We start from the raw sequence: 12,115 nt of genomic DNA on the forward strand, positions 1-12,115 counted from the left end.
ATATCACAATGAAGATACTTTATAAGGCATTTACATTGTCTCTTTTTTAATCACTATGACAAAAAGAAAATTAAAGCCCTGACTGATCTTATGAGATGAGGGCAATAGAGATTCTTTTTTTAAAGCAAACACAATTTATTTTTCAAGTTGTTCTGATGTTTGCTTAATAACAGTTTGCTGTTAATTATATACGGTATGTGCTTCTTTTGATCAGATACAAATTTTAGTAGGGAAATAAGCAAACATTCCTAAAAATGAATTATAAACAACTGTATTTTAGAATACTAAAAGGATTTTTAAAACTTTCAATTCAGCAAAGTTAATATCTTTCCCTAATTGAAATAATGGAAAAACAAAAGTGTAGATACTTTCATGGCTTTGGGGAAACAATCTTCATGCCCCCAAGGTCATGTTCCTTAGCAGCCATTGTTGGGATCTGCTTCCACTACAGTCCTGCATGGTAGGCACCATTTTGTCATCTTCAGAAGGTTCATCGAGGCATTGGTTACTGTTAACATGTCTCAAGGTGAGTCTCTGTAAAAGATAACAAATAATCAGTGCAACCTATTTTATCTTTAACGTCACTAGTTCATCTCATTAAATCCTAAAAGAGATTTAAAGAGAACTTTAAAGAGATTTAAAAGAGAATCTTAAAAATCTTTCAAAATTTTTTTAGGACACACAGTGATAGGTTTGTAAAATGAACTGTGCCCGTGGCTCTGAATTATTAGACAAATTTCACTGTTACAGTTTCATCCATTGTCTAATGCACCCTTTGCTGCAGATGGTTAAAGAAATTGGCTGACATTTATCATGCATTTCCAAGAATTCAGTCTCCTTTGCAAAAAGGCCATTTGTGAGCTCTGAGTTCACTTGAGGGCTGCAAATATTAACATGCTTTCACAAAAACTTACTTTTCTTAGGCATGTGTGAATTCAGTAACCATTTGGTAAACATGCAAAGAGATGTCACAGCTGTGACCCAAATGAACAAAATCGGTAGAGATGTTCCCATTTCAAAATACTAAAGCACTCTATAGTATCTGTGTCTATGAGACATTCAGTGTAGACGAATGATTATCATAGCAACAAAGACCTGTGTTACTTGATAGTATGCTCACCATATTTTGGTTTTCATTTTAAGAATCTTAAAAAATATCAAACCAAATATAAAAAGAGATGTTATGGTCATATGCTTTGAAATATCATATGTGTATTTTACTTTGTGTATAATAATGATATTCATTAATAAGCATCCTCTCAGTACCCGAATGCTGAAATTTAATTCCAGTAATTTCAGCATGTGAACCAGTCATCACATGTCTTGTCTTTTGAGTTTACATTTATATTTTGAAATCCTGTTTTTTGAACTTCTCAAATGAACATTTGAAAGATTTTTTTGTTGTTGTTTATTCATTTGAGAGAGAAAGAGAATGAGCAGCAAAGAGATGGAGATGGAGAAGGAGAAGCAGACTCCCCATTGAGCCAGGAGCCTGACTTGGGGCTTGATCCCAGGACCTGGAGATCATGACCTGAGCTGAAGGCAGACATTAAACCATCTGAGTTACCCATGCACCCCCAGATACACATTTTAAGTCCACGTGTTTTATGCATATGTATTATATACATTTCTGCTCAGTTTCATGGGCAATGCTTCGAACCATTTTATACGAAAAACCTTAAACCAGAAGAAAAGCGTTTGAATGTATGGAGGGTGATTTGCAGATATATCTCAAAAAAGAGCATGCCCTATACTTCTGTTGCCAATACTAAAAGGTAAACATTTTTGCAGGGGGCAGCTCTGGAAATAACACTAAAAGTTGGGTTTAAAAAAAAATGCACAGTGGATGCAATAAAAATGGTGGAGAAACACTGCCTGGACAATTTTAATTTGTTTGGATTAGGACTGCATATCCTGGGCTGCACTATCCTGAGGAAAGACTGAAGGGAAAATAGGATTGTGGTGGGATGGTTCATTGGCAATGAGCAGGAAATTAAAAGCACAAGGCTATTAGACAGGAAGGAGATTTCAAGATTGAGGCCTTTGTTGTTCTTTCAATACATGAAATCAAGCTATTTATAAAAAACCAGAGAGAGAGAGAGAAAGAGAGAGAGAAAGAGAGGATGAAATGGCCAAAGGCCAAAGATAGGCAAGAAGATGGTTAATTTACGCTTATGGTGCCAGAGATGATGCTGTTGGCTGATGAACCAGCAACCAACATGAAAAAAAGGATACAGAACAAAACACTTTTTCTAGAAAATTTCAGTTAAAATCAACAAAATATTCTTTCCCTGAGGTCCTTTGTGTATATATGTCCTCTTTCAAAAAAGCCATTTGCCCTTGCTTGCTTTGATTAGATCTTTTTGTTTTCAAATGTATATGACTTTAAGGATCAGATTGAATTATGTGTTAAGTATACAAATAATGATAGTTTTAAAAAGATTAGTCTTTTTTTTTTGGTAACAGGTATTTTCTTTGAAGGAATTCATTAGTCAAAAGCCACCGTTGTAAAGATAACAAGCAACTCACCAAAAACCTCCCCTTTTTAATGGAGTGCAGTAGAAAGATTAGACAGTTTAGGGTCAGATAGGGTCAGATTAGACAGAATTTGGGGAGAGTTCCTGCTCCCCCATTTACTAACCATGAAAATTTGGGCAAGCTACCAAATCATTCTGAGGAATCAGATTTTTTGTCAGAAAATGCCTAATTATACTTAGGAGTATTTAAAAATGCCTCTTTCTCTTCTGCTTAAAAAAGTTAACCTTTAGTCAACTATGTAACTGTGATCCCTTAGCAATCTGATAAGAGTAACAATGTTAACATGTTTCTAGGCAACATGGCAGATGGTAAAAATAACCTCTGAAGAATAAACTGCATTTGTATCTGATCAACTACATTATAAATAACTGATAGGAAACCCAACTGTGGACTTCTCAAAAGTGTCAAGACTTGAATTTTGCTTATGTTCTGGGTCCTAGGAGCTGGGCTATGGAGTTGTTACAGAGATGTCTCCTGTGAGTCTTAAAGCCACACCAGCCTAATATGGCTCTCATCCCCTCCCAGTGGGCTGTCACCTGTGGAAAAGCTGGCTCCCCTAGGCTAATACGAACTGCTATGAGATCTGCTGAGAGAAGCAAGTTGTGGTTTCTGTCCAAGAATTCTGTAAGTAAACTCATGAGACTAAATGTCTAGGTGAGCCTAACAAGACCCCTTGTTAGGCATTACACTACCAAGTATGCTTTGGAAACAAACATAATGTATGTCAATTGCCTTGTACACAAGTTCTCTGTGCACGGAGTCCAGACTTGCCCAGCTTTCTAACACATCTCAAATGGAGTTCTAATGTAAACAATGCCCCTTCTCTCCACACCTCTCTATACCTCATTCAGCCTCGTCAGGAGCATTCCAAGCTCAACTGTGCCTTCTACTGACAACCTTTACCTTCACCTGGTTCACTGGAACCAGAACAATGCCCTAACTTCCCATGTGTTGTCACAGGAAGGTACTGCACAATGTAATATCCTTTATTTACAGGACAATAATCCCCTTAAGATCAAGAACTAGGACATATTCTTATTTGCACTCTTTATAAAAATTCCATAACAGTTTTTTTACTTCAGCTGAATAATGATTCATTTTATCGCTTACTGAGGAGATATTCACAAATCACACAAGTGATAAGAGGTAAAATTTTTAAAAAGCTTTTATTATTATATCACTTTGCCAACCACAAAGAAATACTTAGATATAATTTATAAAGTTACTGAAAAGTACATCTTAGTTTTCAAAAATGCATTTGCTTAAAGTCTCAGGTTAAAATAAATTCTAGAAAAGCTGTCCTAAATGTGCACACAGTGGAAGTATTGGAATAAAAATTAACAAAATTAATTAATTTTAATGTTCCAAAAACAATCCTTTTTTTGACTATGTTAGTTTTTTTAACTGATTTTTCTCAGCTCTAATGCAAAATCTACTGTTACATAAACATGGCTATAGTTAGCCTTAAAAGGAGCTAATGTAATGTATTCTGTTAATTATATTTATGCATGTATAAATATTTGAAATAAAGTGAAAACTGGAAAATACTTTTAATTAATAATAGAGCAAACACTACTTAATATAGTCAGCCTCCAAATTAATACACAGCTAAGAAGTAAAAGACAGAAAAATAATTCCATGGAGAAATAGCACATAAAGATTTTTCTTAAGTACATTTTAAAGAAGTTTCTAGATTTCAGTAACAGAACATGACAAAATTAGTAAAATAATTTTAGCATAGTCTACAACACAAACTTCCAAAACTTATTAGAGAATGTAATCAGTAGGACTCTTAAAAATATTTCTAAAAACTTCCATCCTTGTATAGTTTCTTAGTAGCCATTTTTGCAAAGGGTTATCATTACATGTTTCCACAGTGGGCTGCTGGGAGCCATCAGCTACTCTGCTTACTGAGAGACAGGACTGGGTGATTATGTGAAGAAGAGTATGGGTCTGTTTGACAAAGAAAATAATGAATAATGACAAAATCAAGTACAAAGGCAGTAATAAATCAATCATTCTTGGCAACATACAATTTCTACTAGATAAGGATGGCAAGCACACATCACAGTAATTGCACCCATGGAAGTATAAGCCACCTCCTTTTAGATGGCGTTAGTATTAACTGTATTAAGTAGGGGTAAATGAAGATAAGCCTGGGAAGCTGGAGAAGAGCCTGAGATCAAATGGTGAAACATTTTAAGCAAAAGGTTATTTTTTATTTTTTATTTATTTATTTATTTTTTTTTTTTTAGTGCTAAATGGGTTATTTTGTGAGGAGATATTCAAAACTGTTGGCTATCTAGAGAGTTTTCAGTTATGGTTTTTGGCTGCTTCATTCCTTTGACCTAAATTTGAGTGGGCCCAGAGGAAAATCCAAGGGATGATTTAGCTTTAACTCTTTGCTTCACTTTGTACAGTGTGGTACTTGAATTATTTCCATAATGTTTTCACAGGGCTAACCTGTGTTAACCTGTTTCCATTATGTTTCATAGGTCTAACCAGGGTTGCACATCGGCATGGCCACGTTCAGCTAAATGTCAATTAGAAAGTTAAGGAAGAGTGGAAAAAGAAAAAGGTCAGCTCCACTTGGGCTCTTAATTTGGCCCAATTCTCCTAAACACAATTTGTAATTAATTAGTTTCTTGTTTTTCATATATTTCCTCTTCAGGAGCTTGAGCTCTAGGAAGGCCAGGAACTATGACTGCATATGTCATCAAGCCCAGTGCCTGCCCATGGGAGGCACTTTGTTAAGTTTTGATTGAAACACATGGTGAAAGGCCAATGAAGAAAACAAATTCTGATAAAATTGGACTACATTCCGTTGGCAGCTCAATGGACACAAATCATTAGATTTTCCATTTCAAGGACAATAGTAGACAATGATTTATAAATATATGAAAGGTAAGATCATACATAATTTCATTTGTAAAATGATAATGTTCAGTACATAGTCTGATTTGTTAAGGAGGCTAGTTTTGTTTTCATTTTTTTTTTAAGCCATACCTGAATTTCCTATCTATCCTGTTTAAAATTCCTAAGCTTGTTAATCCTCTACCTTCAGTGATATTTCTTTTTAAACCAAATTTTTCTTGGTAAATGTCATGTTAACATCAGAGACCCCAGTGTTAGTGATTGTGAATTTTATCTGTTATTAAAAACAAAAACAAATTTCATTTAAAATGAAACAAAAATTGGTCTTACTTATACTCAGGAAATAGAACTCCAGAACATAAACACACTAAAATTTTTTTCATAAATACATTTGTAATATTTCCCCCAAAATATTATCATGTGAATTACCATGAAAAAAATTCAAAGAACTTTCACTCCTGGTGCTTCTGAAAACCCATTAAACCAGAAGAAAAATTAGAAATCTCAAATAATTTCATTGAGATAAAGGGTATTTTTCATTTTACAAAATACCCACAAAAACATTTAGCATTTTTGTTTGAAAAAGAAATGTAGTTTACTTATTTTTCTGAATATTCTGTCTAGAAGAGATACCAATTACTAATATTTTATGTGTTTTCTAGTTACTTCTAGCATTTATATTATGCAAATGTATTAACTGTGGTCGTCCAATTAAATATACTCCCACTTTATTGTGGGTTTTCTTACCAATTCTTATCATCTTTGTTATCATTAAAGTAATCTAAAACCATAAGAAATACACAATTTTTACAAAGTAGATTTGCCAAAAGTCATTTCACTTTTCCATTTGGAGGGAGTATTTTTCCAATCTGGAGCTATTGTAAATAATGCTATAACAAACATCTCTGATCATCTCTCTCCACATCTACACCCATTTATTCAGAAATGATTCTTAGAAGGGAAATCACAAGGTCAAAAGGTATGAACCTTGTAATATATAATGGCAAAGTTTTAAAAAATCTGTAGTAATTATTTGGTACTAATAGCAGTAGCAGCTAACATTTCTTGTGCTTATAGGCCAGGGTACTGTATGTGTGTCGGTTTTACTACACCTACACCAGTATTGTGTGTCCCATTGAAAACATTTCTTGACATAGACAGGATAATAGAGAAAAGAACACAGATGAAATGATTTTTTATGTATTTTTAATAGTTACAAATAGCCCATGAAAATGGAAAAATAAGGTTAATTTAAATATTTCTCCTGTGCTGATTATTCAAGACTGCTTATTTTTATATTGGGTGTACACTTTTTTTTCTTCTAACTCCTTTTTATGCAGCATATCAGTCCTTACCATACTTGTTGCTAAGGCCTCTCACAACTTTGGAAGACTGTCACATTCACTCAGTTTTGAAGGTAATGTGACATTCCAGCTGACAGGAAGCATACTGCCACATTTCTCTTCCTATTGTTACATTTAAAATATTCACTAGAAAACAGGGTAATATGAACCCTAAGCTAGATTGGTTTTTGTTTATAATATTACTTAATTATTCTCCTCTGAGGTATAAAGCACTAGTATTTCTGACAGAATTTTAAACATACTGCTTTAAGATATACAAGAAAATGATTCATAACTCCTGCCTTTAAACATACCTGTATGTTTTGCTATCTAAGACAAGATGTGTCATGGAGGATCCCTCAATCTACCCTTTTGAAGAGGCAATGACTATGGAAATCAGGCTAGGAAAACAAGGTTAATGACAAAGTAAGACATACAAAATTATAAAATCAAGTCATACTTTTGTACCTTCTCTATTAAAAATCCCTAAGTGAAAAACCTGATAATTTAAGGAACAGAAATGACTGCATGGTTGACTAAAGAGTTAATCATATTGGCCTCTGTGTAAAAGATGTCATACTAAAATGAAGTTTAAAGAGTTAAAAAGTTTAAAATGAAACTCAATTGACTGTCATATATGATAATGAACAAAGAAAGAAAAAACAGACTGTTAGAGGTATTTAATAGCCAAGGCAGTAAAATTTCCCTATTGGTTAAGTGCAAAATCATAATTTAAAAAAAATATAATAAAGTTGTTATTCAAAATATTAAGTATGATCTCCTGACAAGGTGAACCATATTTTAGTAGAACAGAATATGAGTATTCTAAAGACCAAGTGTAAATGTTTAAGAAACAAGAACTAAAATTGCAATACTATACTACTACAGTTCCTATTCACTAATTGAGTCTACGTAAGAAACCACAGCTATGGGTCAGTGGGAAGGTGGAAAGGTAGTACTAGTCAGATATACACAGCCTTCTAAAGGTAAACTGAGCCACTGTTTTTATTAGGAGTGCTACACAGGGAAATAGCCGTGTTGCCATTATAGATTACTTACCTTGAAATTATACTGCCATTTACCTGCTTTCTGATAAAGGTAAATAAAAGAGGAGGTATTAAGTAAAGTCTAAATATAAGCTTGTGTGATTTCAGTAAATATCAATCCGATGTATTTTCCGTACTGAAAAAAAATCCCTTATCTCGTGACTCTAGGAAACATTGGATACAGATGGATATTGAATTCATCTTCTCAGTCAACTTGCTCAGTCACATGAAAAACAAGACTTATTTTTAGCATATTTTGCTCCCTTATTTTTTCTTTGTTGCATAGTGTTTGTTGAGCATAAGTGTTCTGTTCTAAAATTAGATTCTTACACTGTATATAGCTGCTTGGATGTTCTAAAAGAAATGTGATTATGTGCACTTATTGTCAGAAAATGTAAATTTCAGATGGATTGGAACACAACTGCAATGTTCAAACAGAATATGAGAAAATCTGAATAAAACAGAATGGATGGATGACAGAACATTATAAAAATAATCTTTTTAAAAAGATTTTATTTATTTATTTACTTATTTGAGAGAAAGGAGGAGAAGAGGGAAAGGGAGGAGCAGACTCCCCTGATGAGCAGGGAGCCAGACACGGGACTTGATCCCAAGAGTCCATGATTATGACCTGAATTGAAGGCAGATGCTTAACTGACTGAGCCACCCAGGTGCCCCTAAAAATATCCTTAAAAATGTTTCAGTGAGACACAATTTAGGGTTCCTTTTCTGTGTTAGTTCCGTGGCAATGGCTTTCATGGCAACAAAATGTTCAGGTTATTTATTTAAGAGACTCTAGACCAGGTGAGGGTCTTGTAGTTTTGCTAATGATGCTCAGTTGCCCCCAAAGTGAACATGTTTGGCCAGCTATAAAGTGGTAACTGAATTAAGTTCATGGCTGTGCTAAAAAAATTACTTAACTAAGAAAGTAGGAACCTCTATATTTCAAATCAAAGTTGGCCAAAGACATGTATTTATTACCAACATGTGCTTAGTTTCATTCAAATAGAAGGAGAAGCAATTAGATCATAATGAATATGTGTAAAGTTTGTAAGCAATTAGACCATACTGACAAAGTGGTTTTATGACTATTCAACAAAACAGACAATGTTTAGCAATTAGACCATACTGACAAAGTGGTTTTATGACTATTCAACTAAGTAGACAATGTTTATTGCAGAACATCTTTCCAGTTATTAGGGAAATGAGAAATTCTATGTGAATAAAATTCGGTACCACAAATAATTGATAATATTTAATCATTCCTTTCATTTATTATAGTAATACATGTAGCTTATCAGGTCAGCATCATTTAAAATGCCTAATTGTTTCTAGTTTCTCAATGACCTCAAGAGGCAAGGTAGCATAGTAGAAACACAGCTCAATTCAGTGCCAGAAACCTGGGGTCTAAAACCTAGAGAAGCTATTTAAACACACTTATATTTAATAATGTAAAGAATAAAAATAAAAATATAATCTTACAGGCCTATTGTTAGAATTACTTGAGAAAACAGATGAAATTACAGACTATAAATTTCATTCCCTTTCTTTGCCTCCACCCCTTACCTAAGAAGAGGCTTTATGCATCGGTTTCAGTTTTTCTCTGCATATTCCAATAATTCTGTTGCTATTTATGACTTGCGTTTCTAAAACTGAAAGTACTATGGGTGACAGAGTGTTGGAATATTTGAGCTGTTCACACCGAGATTCGCACTGTCCTGGTTAACTAGCTTTCTTTGATTACTTTCGTAGAAGTGAACTCCCGTCCCTGCCGCTGGCTGTATGATCTTAGTGCTTACTTTCCTCCTGATAAAGGCTGAAAGAAGAGAACTTTAAGAAAAGTTTCAGCTCTTGTAATTCTGTGACCTCCACCAATTTTTATTCTGCTTTGATAGTACAACACCTCAGAGGTTTCTCAAAGAAAAATAATTTTGCCTTTGACAGCAGCAGATAAAGAACTGAATTTAAAAAGTAGCAGGCAGCACTTCCTACTTCCCACAGGGTAGACGCCAGACGACCAGCCCGACTTGGCAATGACTCTTCTTTCCCATCTCAGCATCTCTCACCCTTGGGCCGCCTATGTCTCCCCCATCGCTCCTGGAGGCCCGTTGTTTTCCACAGCGTATTTATGCCTTTTTCCTAACTTTGCAATAATTCCAACAGTGTATAAAAAGACTAAGGAAAATAAGTAGATGTTTGGCCACTGTCTAGACCTACCCTTCTCAGACTTTAATATGTATGTAAATGACCTGGGGATTTGTTAAAAGGCAGACTCTGATACAGGGTTCTCGGGTTCCTAAATTCTAAGAAGTTCCCAGGTGATGTTACTAGTCCTAGAATCACACTTAGGGTGGCGGGGGTTGGGACTATTCTATAGAATAAAATGACCCCATGTATTATGTTTTCGTTTCTTTAAAAAAAAAGTCTCTTTCTGACATTTTCCACAAATAAAATCAGTCTTATGTCAAAGCTGAAATTTCCAGAAAGGCAACTCATTATTCCTATAGTTATTCGATTCTTTTGTGACTTCTCTACATCATGATTTATACATTCATAAAATTGGCAAAAAAAATCTATACTATGATTTAAAATATTAAATTTAGGCAGGCTGAACACAATTAAACTTTTTTAAAGATTTTATTTGTCAGAGAGAGAGCACAAGCAGGGGGAGTGGCAGGCAGATGGAGAAGCAGGCTACCTACTTAACAAGGAGCCTGATACAGGACTCGATCCCAGGACCCTGGGATCATGACCTGAGCTGAAGGCAGATGCTTAACTGACTGAGCCACCCAGGCATCCCCACAATTTAATTTTGAAAACATAAACATATAGGAGAGTAGAGTAAGCTATGTTACATAATCATCACAATGATCAGATTACTTAAAAATCATTTCTCCATATTTATAGCATATTATAAGCTTTTTGTGTGTGTTCTAGAAACAAAGTTTACATGATATAAAATATCGCAATGCTTGAAAAATTCTACAACAGATAACTACTAGTTATCCAAAATAGTAAATTTACAAAAACCATTTCTCTGTCCTACGTGAAGCAACTTTATTTTTTTTTTTTCCTCTTCTAAGACTGTCAAAATCCCTTAGTACTCAAAAATCTTTCTACTGACTGGTAAAAACATAAAATATACACCTATATACTAACAATATGGTTAGTTCAGAAATTAAAGAATCTGACTTATGACTATAGCAGCCATCATCTACTCAAAGATTAAAGAAAATTTTGAAGATTTAAAGTGGTATCCTGAAATTCAACACTGCTTCATCTTATAAAAAGTATATATACTCGTCCCCCTTCCCTTAGAAATATATGCTAGATTTCTTTATTTTTCATACAAGCCCAACAAAGTCCTGAGCTCCTGGTGAAAACTAAAGGGCGAGAGCAACAACAAAAAATTTTATTTAAAAAAATACTATTTTCAGGATTTCTCTTTTATCTGAACATTTATCATACTTTTCCTAATAGAAGAGGGAGGGAACCAAAGTTCCAGGTTTACTTCCGTGTATTATTGAAGGAAATATCTTCTGCAGTCTTAATATTAAGGGTGGTATGATGAGAGCTCAACAGGAAAAAATATGGGGGTCAGACTGAGGTAAACAAGGTACCGGGGAGACAAGAGTCTGAACAGAACACACTGGTCTATTGTAGGAAAGATTCGAGATGTTCGCCCTTCCTTATGTCCCAGAAGAGCATTGCATGTCCAAAGAGCTCGGTTCTATTATATAAATTTTAAGGTCAAATTTTAACCCTACATAATCAGTTTCAAATTACATAAAACTTCAGTAAGTTTTCCTATTAAGAAACTACAACATCATGCAATTTGAAATGACATTCAAATAAGAAGGCCTTATTGCAACATCAATAATACCAAGGACTCTGTAGATTGGTTTTTAAAATGTTACACTGGCTGAGTATCTTGGGCTGAGGTAGAACACTGCATTTGTGAAATTCATTTGCCTCTAGTGCATTATTTATCTTGCAAGAGTAGTTTATTTCTTATCTTAAATAAGTCACCAACCATTTAATAATGTGGAAAATATAACACAGATGACCCAATTCATTTTGCTAAGCCAAGGGAACTGAAAGAAATGAAGCTGTTTCAAGGCAACTTCTTTATGGAGAAGAAGATATTTCTTTTTTATTAGCTCCATCTGATGGTTGATCTGGTTTTTACACACCGCCTGGCTATAAATTCCCAACTGTAATTTTATTGTTTTCTCTCCCACTCTTCTATCAGAAAGATGTGCTATATTGAGAAAATGTTTTTTAGTTGATTATAGGCCTAATTACTTTATTGAA

The 12,115-nt window shown here is 34.2% G+C and overlaps 1 protein-coding gene across 3 annotated transcripts in view; it reads right to left on the bottom strand.

Annotated features, from left to right (window-relative positions):
• Nucleotides 1-393: 393 nt before the first annotated feature.
• GALNT13 (polypeptide N-acetylgalactosaminyltransferase 13) overlaps nt 394-12,115 on the bottom strand; it is a gene marked incomplete at both ends in the record, with an annotated part of 450,620 nt that continues 438,898 nt past the window's right edge. Inside the window, one exon of one of the 3 annotated variants that reach the window (XM_080799582.1) lies at nt 394-534. In XM_080799582.1, coding sequence (XP_080655708.1) covers nt 394-534 — 141 coding nt within the window. Of the gene's footprint in view, nt 535-4,305; nt 4,492-12,115 lie in introns of those variants that run through there. The other 2 variants (XM_080799581.1, XM_080799580.1) reach the window with 2 other exon arrangements.

The sequence above is a fragment of the Martes martes genome, assembly GCF_963455335.1.
Source record: "Martes martes genome assembly, chromosome: 3".
Lineage (NCBI taxonomy): Eukaryota > Metazoa > Chordata > Mammalia > Carnivora > Mustelidae > Martes > Martes martes.